General features: G+C 38.9%; 1 protein-coding gene and 1 long non-coding RNA gene across 7 annotated transcripts in view; both read right to left on the bottom strand.

Moving 5' to 3' along the window:
• Positions 1 to 18,701, bottom strand: part of LOC309505547 (complement C2) — a 53,978-nt gene that overhangs the window by 18,617 nt on the left and 16,660 nt on the right. Inside the window, exons 6-7 of the mRNA XM_082178946.1 lie at positions 471 to 569; positions 246 to 379 (exon numbers count right to left, since the gene is read on the bottom strand). Coding sequence (XP_082035072.1) covers positions 246 to 379; positions 471 to 569 — 233 coding nt within the window. The remainder of the gene's footprint in view (positions 1 to 245; positions 380 to 470; positions 570 to 18,701) is intronic.
• Positions 3,851 to 18,701, bottom strand: LOC309505580. Of its 6 annotated transcripts, none has more exons than XR_014208490.1 (4): positions 18,190 to 18,701; positions 18,097 to 18,144; positions 3,947 to 4,587; positions 3,851 to 3,896 (listed from the first exon to the last, which is right to left on the bottom strand). It is a non-coding gene; the product is annotated as an uncharacterized lncRNA (long non-coding RNA). The 6 variants fall into 6 exon arrangements; XR_014208491.1 differs by having other exon boundaries at positions 3,947 to 4,583; positions 18,106 to 18,144; XR_014208492.1 differs by having other exon boundaries at positions 3,947 to 4,505; positions 18,106 to 18,144.

The following is an 18,701-nucleotide window of genomic DNA, read 5'->3' as shown; positions in this document are numbered from 1 at the left end:
ATATTCCTCTAACCCTTTGTTTGTTTAACTACCATTATGGTACGAGCCTGTGGTCTTTGGCCACTACATCTAGTTGTTTTTGAGAACACAGTTCTATTAAATGAGTTAAACGTATTATTTTAAATAAGTATATTAACATATTTAATTGACAGCTTTTTGTAATTGTAAAAACATTTTTAATACATTTTTGTAATTTAGCAATTTGCTTTGCCTTTAAATTTTTCCAAGTTATAAAAAATACAAACCTTACGGACAAGTTCAATAATGGCAGTTTTTGCTGTCTGAAAATTGTCCTTTAAAATGCTTCCTGATGTGTCCATAAGGATGAAGACATTCAGCCGACCTTCTTCAACCCTGACAGTCCTACCCAAATTTTGCCCTAGTGAATGTGCAATAAAAAAATGTAGTAAAGGTTCATTTTCCTTACTTGTGTACAAAAAAAGTATGTTTTCAAAAAGTCCTGTTTTCACCTTTCTTTTTAAAGTTAGGGTGTGACACATCCATAACTGCAGTCAGAGATCCTCCAAAGGCCTGAGCAACGGTATCTGGTTGATCAAATGAGTACTGGGCTAAAAAAAAAAAGAAAATTAATTGAATGTTTACATTGAATCAGGGGTGTATTCCAGAAAAGCAAGGTTATCTTACCGTCAAACATACCCTGAACTCTCGGTTGATTAAACCAAACCTTGCTTACTCGAGGTATGCTGGTTTCAAAAACACATCTGGGTGTAAGTAAGAGTATGTTCATGGTTAACACACCAGGGGCCTGTACCATGGAGGTAGCTGAACAAACTCGAGGTTACAGGATTAGTTTTGAGTTGACAAAACCAAACCGATGCAATCAGGCTTTATTGGTACCATGATGCAGCTCATCAACTTTCTCTGTCAACTCAGGCTTTGATCCTTAAGCTATGATTACTCCACACGCGCGTGCACATAAAAGAGTGACGTCGACACTGAACAACCAATCGCGAGTAGAGCGAGAGAGATATATTTTTCCGCGGAGGAGCAAGAGATAATCATTCAGAATTACGATTAATTTAAATATGTATTTCAAGCTCAAAACAATATACGGTCTCTGCTGCCAAAGCAAGAGAAGACTGTTGGAGAAAGATTGCTGATTGTTAATGTGTAAGTTAAACAAATACGTTCTATATTTATGTAAAATTATGTATGTATATGTGTAGCCTATATGTGTAATATAGCCTATAGCCTATTTTTATAATATATAAAAAATGATACATGCACATTTTTTATATATTATAAATAGGCTATATTACACATAGGCTACACATACATATATACATCATTTTACATAAATATAGAACGTATTTGTACTACTAAGAAAGCTAGGGAATCCTATCATAAGATTAACAGAAAAATAATAAAGATTTAAAATAATTCTTAACATGTATTATATTGTATAGTACATTTGTGCAATTTGCTTTTAAAAAAAATAAATAATAATGGGTCACCCTATCAATATATCTTACCGGCAATTTTATAAAAGCCCTCTTTTATGGACATGGTCGATAAATGTCCGGGGAACACTATTAATGAAACTATTCATGTACTCCTGCAGAGCGAGGACCACCTTACGAATGGTTCGACAAACCGTGTTTTCCCCTATAGCTTCTGTGCGTCACCCACCGTGCAAGTATGTACCACTTGCAACAAAAAAAAACGCAACGCAATACCATTGGCAATACCTGGTATTGCGGTAGCCTACAGTAAGTGCATGAATTCGACGTGTTAAATTCTTTATGTGCGGCTCAAGAAGTTCGCAAAGATAAGACATTCCGCGGAAAATCTGTATCTTTCATACAAGTAACTATCAGGAAAGGCAAGGGGATTTTGTCTGGCTAAAAACTCTTTCTCTACGAAGTGCTCGTCAAACAATTTGCGCTGAGATGTCCACCGGATTTGGAAGAAAAGGTGAAGTCATTGTAACAGACACTGGGAATAAGTTACGTCACCTATATGTTTCTTTGCTCTCAGCTGATTGGTCAAACTTCAGTCTGAGATCTTGAATCCAGAACATAACCTGTCCCGGAGCAGGTTAGCCGTGCAGCGTAAGATACCATGGCAACGAACACCGATTAAAGCCAAGCTACTTTCATAGTACCTAAAACCCAGGGTTGGCTGAAACTAAACTGAAACATAGCTGGCTAGCCACCTAAACCGGCTTCATGGTATAGGCCCCAGACATTCTCAACAGAGCAACGAATCGACGAGTCACCATGGAAATGGATGCTAAGAAAAAGCATGTCACACTACTACTTTCTTCTTCTTTAAATGCTGATTTACATACTTATCAATTTACATTTACATGCATATCGCCACCTATTTCACTCTAAAAAATGCTGGGTTGTTTCAACCCAAATTTGGGTAAACTATGGACAAACCCAGCCATTGGGTTAAATTTTAAATTTGTAAATTACATTTTTAACCACGTTTGGGTTTGTCCATATTTGACCCAAAATTGGGTTAAAACAACCCAGTATTTTTTAGAGTGTTGGTGGTTGTGCAATAATTTTTCAATCTTTTCATTTAATAATCTTTATTAATCACTGTGAATAAGAACTATATCATTTGTTTGATGCTAATTATATAATAAAAAGAAAGACCAATTAAACTAAATACAGTAATTTTGCTTCCACGTTGCTTGAAAGATTAGATATCATTTATCATATCATATATATGTCTTTTACAATCCCCTTTCCAGAATAGTTGGGACATTTTGTAAAGTGCAATAAAATCAAGAATGTGTGATTTGTTTATTCTCTTGAACCTTTATTTAACTGACAAATGAACAAAGAAAATATGTCCAATGTCGTTACTGACAAACTTAATTTTATTTTGCAACACACTCCACAAATGTTGGGACAGAGGCATGTTTATCACTGGGTCACCTTTTAATTACACTTTTTAACCATTTAGGAAATAGTAATTGTTGCAGTTTTGCAAGTGTAATATATTTTCACAAGACAGCTGCTCAACAATTTGTGGTCATCGTTGCCTGATTCTCCTTTTCATGATGGGTCATACATTTTCAATAAGAGACATATCTGGACTGCAGGCAGGCACTCAGGCACATCTCTTCTATGGTGCAGAGTGTCTAGAAACCACTCAGTTTTAGCATGTGCAGAATGAGGCTTGGCATTATCTTTCTTTCCAGGAAAAATGTCTTCTTGATGGCAGTTTATGTCTGTACAATCCCAAAATATGCCTCCATGTCAGTGGTACCTTCACACAAATGCAAGTCAGCCATGCCGTTTGCACTGATGCATCTCCGTACCATGACATATGTTTGCTTTTGCATATGTCACTGATGAAAGTCTGATTGGTCACTTTCATCTTTGGGACTGAGAAGTCAATGTCTATTTTTCCCCAAAACAAGCTGAAATACGGACTCATCTGACCGCAGCACACATTTACACTGTCTTGATTAATGTTTTCACTTTTATTTTGCCTCTGTCCCAACTTTTGTGTAGTGAAATTAGTTTATATTAACAAAATACAATTATGTTGTTCAGTGAAAACATTGGAAAAAAAGGTTCAAGCGAAATTAACAAATCACAGATTGTGATTTATTGCATTTTACAAAATGTCCCAACTTTTCTGGAAATGGGGTTGTATTATAAAAATACATTATAGCATAGAAAACGTCCTGTAAAAAAAAAACAAAAAAACTCTGAATGCAGATCAACGATGTATGAGAATTATATAGCTATATATATATATATATATATATATATATATATATATATATATATATATATATATATTTATAACATTACCTTGTTTTAACAACGCTTTATATATCAATATACCTGTATATTATATATATTATATATATATATATATATATATATGAAGAGTTCAGATGCAAAAGCCTCTAAGTGCCATCTGAAATTTTCTTCTAGAATAATCATTTTTATCAAGCTCGTATATTTAAGTTAAATAATTTCACTTAAATAGCAATGCAAATTACCTATTAATTGTCATTTAAGTGAAATTACTGAACTTAAATATACGAGCTTGATAAAAATGATATTTCTAGAAGAAAATTTCAGATGGCACTTAGAGGCTTTTGCATCTGAACTCTTCATATATATATATATATATATATATTTAAAATATTGTGTGCAATCTGTCACGCCCACTGGAGCCTCATCAATAGGGCACGCAACTAACCCTGAACACCTCTGTATTAAACTAACCCTGAACACTAACCCTGAACACTGCTGAAGTAAACTAACCCTGAACACCTCTGAAGTAAACTAACCCTGAACACTAACCCTGAACACAGCTTAAGTAAACTAACCCTGAACACAGCTGAAGTAAACTAACCCTGAACACCTCTGAAGTAAACTAACCCTGAACACAGCTGAAGAAAACTAACCCTGAACACCGCTTAAGTAAACTAACCCTGAACACTAACCCTGAACACAGCTTAAGTAAACTAACCCTGAACACCGCTGAAGTAAACTAACCCTGAACACCTCTGAAGTAAACTAACCCTGAACACAGCTGAAGAAAACTAATCCTGAACACAGCTTAAGTAAACTAACCAGTTCTTCCTGTCTGATAACAGGTAAGTACACGCACCCAGTTTACGCACAATTTGACGTGGGTTGGTAAATCTTGGATGCGCTTTCGGAACGTGAGTTGGAATGCACACACGCACCCAATCTCCCACTTTGAAATCAGGAGTGCGAGCGACACGTCTGGAATCAGTGTATGCTTTCATTTTCTGTTGTTTCAAAGAAACTCGTTGAAGAAGCGCAGGAGCATCCTGACGTGTGGTGAGAAGAGGAAGAACATTGACGCGTTCGCATCCTTCTGCCATGAAGCAACTCAAACGGGGATAGTCCTGTGGCAGAATGCGGTGTAGCACGATACACTTGGAGAAATTCCGTGACTGTAGGTTTCCACGGCTTCATTTCCAGAACAGCAGACTGAATGCAGATTTTCAGCACGCGATGAAAACGTTCCACAGCTCCATTCGCGGCTGGATGGTAGACAGAAGTACGTATGTGTTGAATGTTTCTCTCTTTTAGGAATGTAGCAAATTCTGCTGACGTGAATTGGGTTCCATTATCAGACACGATAGAACATGGGTTGCCGTATCTACTAAACACAGATGACAAGAAGGCGATAACATTTTGAGTAGTGATGGAAGCAGTGAAAGCAACTTCAGGCCACTTACTGTGATAATCAATTAATGTCAGCGCATAACGACAGTCCCACACAGCGGTTTCAAATGGACCCACCACATCTACAGCTACCTTGTGTGAAAACACTAAAAAACCTCAGTTACAACGCGGACTGTTGAGCAGACGCGTCTCAAGCCTATTAGTGATCCAACGCTGCATACTCTTAAAGGTTACGTCCGTGGATCACGGCTGAACGCGTCTTCTCCACACTCACTTACAAACAAACAAACTTATAATATAAATTAGTATTAATATTGATAGCATCACTGGTAGCTTCGTTGCTAACTCACTGTCCATCTGTTAAAATGGCGAATATATCAGATGTAAGTAGTCTACCGTTTGGTGCAGGTGAGGACACATTTGAGCTGCACGCACTGCAGTCTGAGCTGGAAGCTGTTGAGAAACAGATCCACAACCTTTTATTGAGACAGGCCGAGCTGAGAGACCGGTGTTTGGCTCTTGAAACATCACGTGCCGATGCACACAAATCAGTGTTTAACGTTACTAACCCGCTGACTCCGACCGCGTCTACTCCGTGCGTTCCTCAGCATCGGTCGCAATCAGCCATGGTCTCGTTCACTCCGGCTCCAACACGCCACCACGAAGCCTGGGTGGTTCCGCAGCGGAAGACGCGAGTCAGGTTTAGACCAAGAAACCTGACCCTCCGACCCTCCCGACCCTCCCGGTTTTCGAGTTATCCACACAAAACCGCTTCTCCCCTCTACGCGAAACAGAACACGATGCTGTGATCATCGGCGATTCCATCGTTCGGCACGTACACGCTACGTTAGGTAAAAGTAAGGTGCAAAGTCACTGCTTTCCTGGTGCTCGTGTTTCTGAAATCGCTGCTCGCGTTCCCGAGATCCTGAACGGTGACGAGCGCGTCGGAACTGTGGTCCTGCACGCGGGAGTGAACGACATCAGGCTGCGCCAGACGGAGATTCTGAAGAAAGACTTCAGGAATCTATTCGATACGGTACGCAGCACATCGCCTGAAACAACGATCATTGTGTCAGGACCGCTTCCCACGTACCGACTAGGGCATGAAAAGTTCAGCAGATTATTTGCGCTAAATGAATGGTTAATGTCATGGTGCAATGAGCAGAAACTGCTCTTTGTAAATAATTGGAATCTGTTTTGGGAGCGTCCTAGGCTTTTCCGTGCTGATGGCTTACACCCAAGCAGATTTGGAGCGGCTCTTCTGTCAGATAACATCTCCAAAATGTTAAATACCCTTTGACTAGTAACCAAAAGTCCAAATCATAGTCTCTGCTGCACCAATTCAACTGATATAAATACTAGTGTAGAACATTGCATAGAAACCGTGTCTATTCCTCGTTTAGTGAGATCAAATAATAAATCTAATGCAGGATCTAGGAAAAATCTAATTGTTATTAAAACAGAAAATGTTGCTATTAGTAAACAAAAACTATTTCTAAAGCTAGGTCTTCTAAACATTAGATCACTCACACCTAAGGCAGTTATTGTAAATGAAATAGTCACAGATAATAGCTTCGATGTACTTTGCCTTACTGAAACCTGGCTTAAACCAAATGATTATTTCGGTATTAATGAGTCTACTCCTCCTGGATACTGTTATAAGCATGAGCCCCGTCTGATTGGTCGTGGCGGAGGTGTTGCAACCATTTATAGAGATATTCTAAATGTTACTCAGAAAACGGGTTATACGTTTATTTCATTTGAAGTACTTGTACTAAATGTTACGCTCTTAGATGTTAGAAAAACATCCCTATTATCTCTAGCCTTGGCTACCGTATATAGACCGCCAGGGCCTTACGCTGATTTCCTAAAAGAGTTTGCAGATTTTCTCTCAGACCTATTAGTCAATGTCGATAAAGCATTAATTGTTGGAGATTTTAACATACACGTAGATAATCCAAATGATGCGTTAGGAGCTGCGTTTACAGATTTATTAAATTCATTTGGGGTCAAGCAAAACGTCATCGGACCAACACATCGTCTTAATCATACACTCGATTTAATTATATCACATGGAACCGATCCAACCGATATAGATATCATTCCACAAAGTGATGAAGTCACTGATCACTACATGGTAACTTGCATATTACGTACTGCTGTAATATGTCATGCGGCGTCGCGTTATCAACCAGGCAGAACAATCCTTCCATCCACCATAGATAATTTCTCAAATTGCTTATCTAATTTGTCTCAGCTGCTGCCTGAACCCAAACAAACAGATGAACTAGAAGAACTAACTAGCACTATGAGCACCATTCTCTCTAGAACATTGGATGTGGTTGCACCTATTAAATTAAAAAAGGTCAGAGAGAAAAATAAAGCACCATGGTATAACAATACTACGCATGTTTTAAAGAGAGAAACCCGTATTTTAGAGCGTAAATGGAAACAAACTAATTTAGAGGTCTTTAGAATCGCGTGGAAAGACAGTATGTCACGTTATAAAAAGGCCCTAAAAGCGGCCAGGGCTGAGCACCTCCACAAACTAATAGAAAACAACCAAAATAATCCAAGGTTTTTATTTAACACCGTGGCTAAACTAACAAATAAACAGACGTCACCCGAACAAAATATCCCGTTACAGTTCAGTAGTAATGATTTCATGAACTTCTTCACTGAGAAAATAGAAAGCATCAGAACCACAATTGTAAACGTTCAATCTTCAATCGCGCCTTATAATTTCAGCTTCAATTATCACCCCGCAAGAACAATTACAGTGCTTTACAACTAGAACAAAAAGAGTTAAATAAACTTATCACTTCATCTAAAACAACAACATGTTTATTAGATCCTATACCAACTAAACTACTGAAAGAAGTGTTACCTGTAGTGGAAGAGCCTCTCCTCAATATTATTAACTCGTCTTTATCTCTAGGTCATGTTCCAAGAACATTTAAACTGGCAGTTATAAAACCTCTCATTAAGAAACCACAATTAGATCATAATAATCTAGCAAATTATAGACCCATTTCAAATCTTCCATTTATGTCTAAAATATTAGAAAAAGTGGTGTCCGCTCAACTGGGCTCTTTCTTGCAACAAAATGATATCTATGAAAAGTTTCAGTCTGGATTCAGACCGCATCATAGCACTGAAACTGCGCTCGTTAAAATCACAAATGATTTACTTTTAGCTTCTGACCAAGGCTGTATCTCAATACTAGTTTTACTTGATCTTAGTGCTGCGTTCGATACTATAGATCACACAATACTCTTAGATCGACTACAAAATTATACTGGTGTTCAAGGACAAGCACTAAGCTGGTTCAAATCATACCTATCTGACCGCTACCATTTTGTCTATTTAAATGGAGAAAAATCGATCATAACTCCAGTAAACTATGGAGTGCCGCAGGGATCTGTGTTAGGCCCTCTGTTATTTTCAATATATATGATGCCACTTGGAAATATTATAAGGAAACATGGAATTAGTTTCCATTGTTATGCTGATGACACTCAAATATATATTTCATCAAGGCCGGATGAAAACGCTAAATTTTCCAAATTGACAGAGTGTGTTAAAGATATAAAAGATTGGATGACGCGTAATTTTCTTTTATTAAATCCAGACAAGACAGAGGTAATACTTATCGGTTCAAAAAACCGCCCACAAAACCTCGCACAATACAACTTTAACATCATAGGATGTCCTGTTACTTTATCCGCTACAGTAAAAGACCTGGGTGTTATACTCGATTGCAACCTGTCTTTTGAAAATCATATTTCATATGTTACAAAAACAGCCTTTTTCCACCTTAGAAACATTGCTAAGCTACGTAATATGCTATCAGTTTCTGATGCAGAAAAGTTAGTTCATGCATTCATGACCTCGAGACTGGATTACTGTAATGCCTTATTAGCTGGTTGTCCTGCATCCTCAATAAACAAGCTACAGTTAGTCCAAAATGCCGCCGCTAGAGTTCTTACGAGATCAAGAAAATATGATCATATAACACCGATTTTATCATCACTGCATTGGTTACCTATAAAGTTCCGTATTAATTACAAGGTATTGCTACTGACTTATAAAGCCCTAAACGGCTTAGCTCCTGTCTATTTAACGGATCTTCTATCGCCCTATAATCCATCGCGCTCTTTAAGATCACTAAATTCAAGGCTTTTGGTCATACCTAGGATATTCAGAACCACCAAAGGAGGGAGAGCATTTTCACATTTGGCTCCAAAACTCTGGAATAGTCTTCCTGATACTGTTCGTTGCTCAGACTCGCTCTCCCAGTTTAAAACTAGATTAAAGTCGCATCTCTTCAGCCAGGCATTCATATAATCCCACAGTTCAAACTACAATCCGGCCTCTAGCTCATAAATGCCAGAGGAGAACTGGCCCCCGACTGAGCCTGGGTTCTCCCAAGGTTTTTTTTCTCCATTAGGTCACCTGATGGAGTTTTAGGACACCATTAGGACACTTGATGGAGTTTTTCGGTTCCTTGCCACTGTTGCCTTTGGCTTGCTCAGTTGGGGATATTTTGGGGATATTTAATTTAATTTTATCAATCAATAAATTCCTCTTGAAACAAACTTTGTTGTATTATTTAAATTTAATACTGTGAAGCTGCTTTGATACAATCTGTATTGTGAAAAGCGCTATACAAATAAACTTGACTTGACTTGACTTGACTTGTCCCACGGTACAGACGGAAAAGGCACTGGCTGCAGCGGCGCAGCAGAGGTGTTGGCAGTTTTGTCAGAGGACAGACACATTTGACAGGTCTGTATGTGCTCTTTAACCAGACAATCTATGCCTGGCCACCAGTACAGTTCACGAAGGCGTTGTTTTGTGCGTACAATTCCCTGGTGGCCTTCATGAGCTAACTTCACCAACGTGTGCCTTAGCGCGACAGGCACAACCAGACGTGATCCTCTGAACACATAATCGTGCTGCACACTCAATTCGTCACGTAGTTTGAAGTATGGACGTAGAATATTATCCACAGAAGTTGAAGAGGAAGGCCAACCGCGAGCTATTTGTGTGCGTAATGCACTCAGTTCAGAGCACGTCGCGGAGGCAGAAGCAAACTCAGCAGGTGACAGAGCTGACATTGCAGGAGACATAAACACCACAAACTCAGGTTCAGCGTCCATGCAGTCTTCATCCAAAGCAGGCAAAGGCAGACGAGAAAGACAGTCGACAGTGCAATTTTGAGCCCCAGGCCGGTAAAGCACATCATAGTTAAAGCACAGTAACCGTGCTGCCCAGCGCGCAATGCGCATTCCGCCACGGTCAGTACCTTTGGATGAGAGGAGCACAGTTAATGCCTGGTGGTCCGTCCGCAGGAGGAATTTACGACCCCACAAGTAGGTTCACCACTTTTCAACTGCCCAGACACACGCAAGTGCTTCCGACGACGCGCTCAGTCTTATTCTCGTGAACTTGAGCAAGAACAGCGCCCAGACCATAATCAGAGGCATCTGTAGATACCGCCGTAGGCAAATCGGGGTCGAACAATGAAAGTGCAGGACTGTCAATAAGCAACTTTTTTACAGCATCAAAGCATTGCTGAGCTTCCTCCGACCAGACGAAATCTGAGCCCTGCCTGATGCACGCACGCAGAGGTTCAACTACCGTGGCAAAGTTAGGAATAAACTTATTGTACCACGATAGTAGACCGATGAAAGAGCGGAGTTGAGGTGCATCTTTTGGAGCGGGTGCATGAAGAATGGCAGAAAGGTGATCCTCATCAGGTTGAATTCCTTGCGCATTCACCAGATGGCCCAGGAAACGCAGACTGGTTTTGTTGAACTGACATTTCGATTGATTCAGTTTCAGTCCAGCATACTGTAAGCGCTGAACAACGGCTTTGAGCGTGTGATCATGTTCAGTTTGCGTACGTCCCCAGAGAATGATATCATCAAGGTAATTGGCAACATTCGGAAGTCCCTGCAAAACTGTTACCAACATTCTCTGAAAAGCAGAAGGTGCTGAAGCAAGTCCGTACGGTACGCGGCAAAATCTGAAAAGTCCTTCGTGAGTAATGAAGGCGGTCAGATCGCGGCTCTCCTCATGTAAGGGCAACTGAAAATAAGCACTCTCCAAATCGATAGTGGAAAATACAGTCGCTCCCCTTAACAAAGACAACAGTTCCTCAATGTGTGGTAGTGGGTAGCTATCCGTAATTACAGCCTTGTTGGGTTCTCTCAGATCCACGCACATTCGAATGGCAAAATTGAATTGCCTTCAAAACGAAGATGTAAGCCATTAATAAGATCCATCCCAAGCAGAGCTGTGCCAGATTCCACCACAAAGAATGACGTGGAGCAGGTGACGTCATCCATAGAGACAGTGGCAGGTAAGCAGCCAAGTACAGGAATCGGAGCACGAGAATACGTCACCAGTTTCAATGAAGGAGGCAGCAGAGCATCTTTCTGGAAGTGTGTATCATACACAATTTTAGGCAGTATAGAAACAGATGACCCAGAATCCACGGTAAGCTCGATAGCCACAGACGTAGTTGCGGTCGCAATGAGAGCAGTGCACCGAATTTTATCAGTTAGTGAGTCATGCATATAAAGGATCTGAACTTCAGGCAAGTCAATTTCACGCACTGAGCAAGCTTGTCCTGAACGACACACCCGCGAATAATGTCCCATCTTTTGACAGTTATTACACTGTGCCGATGCAGCAGGACAACTACGATCATTCGCGAGGTGTTTCTTAGATCCACACTGATAGCATTCACGGGAGGACGAAGCAGGTGCAATAGTTGACGAAGGCTTTGAAGAACGCATTGTAGACGGTGGCTTTAAAGATGGTCTACGATGGAAACGTCCAGCTGCAGGTGGAGGTTTTGCATGTATCACTTGCACAGGAACTGAACGAGTATTCGATAATAATTTGGCTTGTTCACCAGCAGCTTCTGTTTGAGTGGCTATAGTAATGGCTTTTTCCAGAGTCAATTCAGATTCCAAAAGCAATCTTTCACGAATCCGATGACTGGACACATTCTCCACCAGCTGATCACGCAACATATCGTCCAAAGCAGCTGCAAAGTCACAAGTAACCGCTAGGTCCCGTAGAGCAGCTACGTACTGAATTATAGTTTCTCCTGGTGCCTGAACACGTTTCCTGAAAGCATGGCGCTCAGCCACTATGTTCCGTCGAGGGGTAAAATGCGCTTTCAAGGCCGCAATCGCATCTTCCATCGTATCACCTTGATTCGGCAAGGAATAGAACAATCTTTGTCCTTCAGTCCCCAGACAATGTAGCAGTAGTGCTCGTTTGCGCTCGACCGGCCATGCATCTCCAGAAGCACCAACAAGCAGCAAATAATTCTGAAACATCCGTAGCCACGTGTCGAAAGGAATAGTTGGTTCACCAGGACATGGCAAAAATGGCGTGGAAAAAGTAGAAACAGCTGCCATCTCCAAAAAGAAAAGTACCTCGTCGCCAATTTGTTATATCCTTAGTAAGAAGGAATGAAAGGCATTCTTAATTAAGGAATTCTTTAATGAACAATAGAAGTAGCAAAATAGAACAGCGCAGACAGCAGCTGATGCAATAACTCAGACTCTCTTATTTTCTGTTCTCAATATCACATATCACGAACCTCTATCGCCACCTACTGGCCAATATGCACAGAAGAACACAACAGCTAGTCCACTGGTAGTGTACATATTTACTTTAATTTAACTTTACCCCACCATTGACTGAATTTTCCAGCTAGCCATGTTTACACTGGTATACGGTAGGGGGCGCTATGACACATCTTCTAGCAGTGTTGCCAGATTGGGCGGATTCCCGCCCAATTGGGCGGTTTTGAATTTGATTGTGCGGGTAAAAAAGGGTTTGGGCGGGTGGTCAAAATTTGGGCTGGTTTGGGGTTAGTTAGGCGGTTTTCAAACATCTACATTTTAAAGTCTAATTGGTTAACCCTCTGGGGACCAAAAACGCGCCTGCGCGTTTTGCTCGTTTTTTTTTTTTAGCAATGAAAAATAAACACAAAATGCTCTGTTAATTTTGATCTTTCATTTTCGTGTAATACATCAATCGATCCTGTTCAGTTTCTATTTTTTTTCTGTATACTCACAATACAAATAAAGTGTTTTGCTTTTTGACAAATAAAGAAAAACTAACATGATGCTATTTCTGCCTTCTCTCTGTCAGTAAACTCCCATTTGAAACGCGTTCGAAAATTATCTATAACTCCGCGAAAATTCAGTCAAACAGGCAAACAGACCCACGGGCATAAAGCTTGAGATCGCAGCTTTTAAATGAAGTAATTTATATAAAAAACAAATATTATCAGCTTCTGTAATCTGTATAAAAAGAGAGCGACTCCAGTCGAGCTCATTAGGAGCCATTCAAAAGTAATTTGACCACGCCCCGGAGAGCGCGTGCTATTCAAACGCAAATTCTGAGAACCATTTCAGTCTGTGAAACGCCCCCACATCAGCTGTAAACAAAGAGGCATAATATAGCCTACCTTATGGAGAAAATTTTCCGTGCTGATATGAGGAGCAGATCCCGCTGAGGAGTGAGGTAGGCTAAGTTATCCTTTCTCAAGTGTTAATGTGGAATAACGTTATGGAATAACGTTGTAGGCTTATGTAAACAAAAAGATGAATCGCGTTTCTATAATATGAATAGCGTTTCTGTGAGATGAATGAAGGGTACATATTTGTAAAGACTGTTTAGCCTAAATATGAATCGCGCGTCTGTGTGTGAAAGAATAAACTGCTTTTACAGTTACAGTTACTGCGTTACAGTCAGGCGAAGTATGAAAGACAACATTTTGTTGACTAGATTTGGGTACAGTTTTTACTGTAGAATATACTGTCACATCAAATAAGCTTTTCTGCTCATATATATAAAATACTATTTTGTCAAAAATAAAGTCATAGACTAAGATGTTCCAATGTTGGCTATATTCAAACTAATGAATACATATGATAAAATGTAGGCCTATAATCTTTTTTTTTTTTTTTTACAAAGAAAGAGTACTTTTTTTGCAGAAATATTGCTGAAATTGTAATTATTGTTGTAATTGTAACCTTTTTAATAAAATAGCAAAACATATTTACAAGATAGATGTAAGCAAAATCTTAAATGGTCAATATAAGTCTTCTTCTAAATATATAGGCTATTTTGTCCTTGCATTGTGGCTCAGTCAGTGTCACACCTGAATGAATGGCTAATTATGCAGAGTCATTATGCAGAGTGGGTGGGACTGGGTAATCTAAGGCAGTGTTTCCCAACCCTCTTCCTGGAGGCACACCAACACTACACATTTTCCAACTCTTCCTAATCAATCACACCTGAATCAACTCATCAGCTCGTTACTAGACTCCAAGACCAAAAATATATGGGTCAGATAAGGGAGACATCCAAAATGTGTACTGTTGGTGTGCCTCCAGGAGCAGGGTTGGGAAACACTGATCTAAGGTGTAAACTACTCCTCCCCCTCGCATATTGGCTTTCCAAGCAAAACCTGTTTTACACCATTTAAATCAATGTATTTTTTTTTTGTGAACGATAAAGCAAGACTATTTTCACATAATTTTGAAGCTAGAACTCCAAGAGAAAACATCCATTAGTCAAAAGTCTTGTGGGCACATATTTTGTATGAGTTTTGTGGTCTTATTTCAGCAACTTTCATTTTTATTTTTTTAAATAACCACGCATAAACATTATTCTCTTAAAAATACAAACATCTACATACATGTTGCTCGCATATTATGGTAGGCCTGTTTGTGCTATATAGAGTGAATTTACACCTTTGCCATTAACATGTTTATAAATAACTGAAAAAAGCACAAATGTCAGAGCATGTCAGAACATCTCAAGGGCCCCAAAAACAGCTTGGTCCCCAGAGGGTTAAAAAACGAAACTAAAGTGTGCATGTAGTCCATAAAATCAGTCATCATGACATTACTGTACACACACGCCCATGCAGAGTCAGCTGGCGTTAGTGTTGACATCACCGACGAGCACGCACTTTTAGCCAATCAGCGATCCGCAGGCAGACGCGATTGAGCGCGAGAAGTTGTAGCTGTATATTCAAGTGATCGCTAAGGCAAAGTGACATAGCCTACTATACAGTAAGTTGTATCTACAGTGAAGAGTGAGATAGTGAGCAACTCTAAAAACTTACACATGTGGAGGGAGATCACTCGATGGTGAATATAAAGGAGAGCACAGTTGAATGACTTGAATTGAAATCAAATATGGGACGACTTCTGTCCATGGTCATGTGCACACTAGCCTAATGCTGGGTACACACCAAAAGATAATCGGGTTGATTTTGGGCCGATTTCTCCCCTTCCGACAATCCTAGCTATGTCCCGATTATCTTGATGGTTTAACAGATTATTTTATCAGATTTTCCCTTGGTGTGAGGTGTGTTAAGAGTGTCCGAACCTGCTCGGAAGAACGTCGGAGCCGCTCTGATCGCGAATCGTAAATATTAAACATGTTTAATATTTACGATCAGAAATCCTGATGTGTGGGGGGAACTCCGAGGACAAACAGGCGCACGCTCTGGAGATTATCACGTGAAACGAAACAATATCCAATCAGAAAGCGAGATGATTGAAGACACGGTCATTCTCACACACACACACACACGCACACACACACACACTTGCAGGAAGCTTAATGTTAAGATTTAGTATTCATAAGTGTAAATTTCGAGGAAACAAGCCTTTGTTTTTCATTTTAAGAGCAGAAATTTTACAATACCTAAACACAATATTGGGTTTGAAAAATAAGAAAGCTGCAAAGTGCGTTTCAATCTGTAAACATTTTCAAATTTTTGTTTAACTTTTAAGTTTGTCACTGTTTATGTATATGTCTTTTTATGTTTGTTTATCGGCTTTACTCTTTGTACCCCCCTGACTGTAATTGTATAATTCTTAAACTCAATAAAAAAAAAAGATAAAAAAAAAAAAAAGCTGAGTGTTAAGGGTTCAGTGAGGTTCTATACACTAGAGGGATTAAATAACTTTTTCTAAAGAGACAATAAATCCAATAAAGAATAAATAAAGACAATAAAGAATGAATATATTTCTGTATAAAAGGTTATATATATTGGTAGGTACAATGGTTTTTTCACGTGAATTTTCTGTGAAAATCATTCCAAACACTATCGCAATTTCTTCCTGCATATCGTCCGTCATGCTTATTCTGAAGTCTCACGATATTTCGCGAGATTTCCTGTGTTCATAGTCGAGACTCTGGTTGAAAATCTGTTTGTGTGTGGTGTGCTGTCTTTGTCACATCATGGCACACCACACACTATAGGAGCAAAACGCTTAAATCTAGGATTTTTTGTCCTCATGTTTGTGGTCTGTCACATTTTGAAAATCTTATAAGATGTAAAAAATCTTTTGGTGTGTACCCAGCATAACCAGACATCTGCAACTTTTACACCATCCAGACTGCACTCTACTTGTCCCTGACAGCTGCTGAAAAAGGTTTGAATCAACGATGAATCTGTTTTGACTGCTAAATTCTGCGTTATGTTCTGCAATGTGTACTTCCGAGGGTTAAGTTAAAGTCATCGGTTCATTTCTTGATTGCCGTTTTGACAGTGTCCACCTGGACATTTTAGTCATATTGGCGAATTCTCCTTAATTATTGCCCTAATTTGATCTGTTTTCCTGGAAAATGTTTTTATTTTTTATTTTATTTTATAATCGTTATTTTGTTTTAAGGAGATACAAATTGTGCTTATCAACCTTAAATGACATGGTAATGACATTATATCACATTATTTTAGCAGTAAAATTTTGGGCGTTTTTTTCTTGTAGTGGGCGGGTTTTGGTGAGCTTTTGGGCTGGAAAACACCGTCCCAATCTGGCAACACTGTCTTCTAGTACAGAATCTCTGGATCAAAACACAGGAGAAGAAGAAGCTGAAACAAGTGATAGAAGATTGCTCACTCAAATGTAAAATAATGTAATATCAAACATTAAACAGCTTGTAAATCAAAACTGCTTAATGTTTCCAAATGAAATGAAGCGTAGGCCTAACCCATGAAGAGAAAACGACTGTGAAGCTTTGGAGGTGTTAGACTCGATCTACTCCACCTGTGTTTTGATCATCGTTCTGGATCTGATCAAGGCGTAGTCTTTGACAAAAATGTGATTTTCTCAACTATTTTGTTTAAAATATTGCCTTTATGAAACTTACTGACATTCAAGTGTTGATAAAAAAGGATGCATGAAGCTAATAAAATGTTTTTAAAATTAAAGTAGAGTTAAAGGTATTTTTCAAGTATAAAAAAATAACATTTGAACATAGTAGTATAGGCCTACTGCAACTGCAAAAATTTTATATAAATAGTAAACTATAAGTATAATGTTAAGTTCACTTAAAGAAAACTTGTAGAATAAAACTACTAAACTAGTAGTTTACTGAGAGTACACTAAAAGAGTAAAAATAATATATAAATGGTAAACTATAAGTATAATGTTAAGTTCACTTAAAGAAAACTTGTAGTATAAAACTACTAAACTAGTAGTTTACTGAGAGTACATTAAAATAAAACTTGTAGTATAAAACTACTAAACTAGTAGTTTACTGAGAGTATACTTCAAAGTTGCTACAAGTATTAAAATAGTAAACTACTAGTATACTCATAAGTTCACTTGCAGTACAAATGAGAAACATAATTATGAACTAGTTGTGCACTTAAAGTTTACTACTGTTACACTTATAGTACACTTAAACATATACTTTTATATACTTCAAGTGGGCCAATTTAGTCCCAAGCGGTATTAAAATAGTAAAAGTTTACTACTAGTACATATTGACATTAGTATACTTACTACATAAAGTATACTTAAAAATATACTTGAACATTACTCAAGTATACTTCATAAAATGAACTTGAAGTATACTTTTTTTTCGTAAGGGTAACCCTGAACACCTCTTAAGTAAACTAACCCTGAACACTAACCCTGAACACCTCTGAAGAAAACAAACACCTCTGAAGTAAACTAACCCTGAATACCTTTGAAGTAAACTAACCCTGAACAGCTCTGAAGTAAACTAACCCTGAACAGCTCTGAAGTAAACTAACCCTGAACACCTCTGAAGTAAACTAACCCTGAACACCTCTGAAGTAAACTAACCCTGAACACCTCTGAAGTAAACTAACCCTGAATACCTCTGAAGTAAACTAACCCTGAACAGCTCTGAAGTAAACTAACCCTGAACACCTCTGAAGTAAACTAACCCTGAACACCTCTGAAGTAAACTAACCCTGAACACCTCTGAAGTAAACTAACCCTGAACACCGCTGAAGTAAACTAACCCTGGATCATGAGCTGTTCCGGAGCAGGTTATGTTCAGAGAGTAGGTTGCAATGGCAACTTACATACCCTGAAAGTTAACTCCGTTTTTGGAACCGAAAGTTGAGGTTATCCGCTTACAGTACTTACCCTTAAACCCTTGTCACATAACCTGCTTTCTGGAATACACCGCAGTCCCACTACACTGTGTAAATAAACGTCTGTATCCTTG

This window comes from Leuciscus leuciscus (assembly GCF_965113295.1).
Source record: "Leuciscus leuciscus genome assembly, chromosome: 9".
Classification (NCBI taxonomy): Eukaryota; Metazoa; Chordata; class Actinopteri; order Cypriniformes; family Leuciscidae; genus Leuciscus; species Leuciscus leuciscus.
The sequence above is the reverse complement of the archived record's forward strand: the minus strand, read 5'-3'. Positions and strand labels throughout refer to the sequence as shown.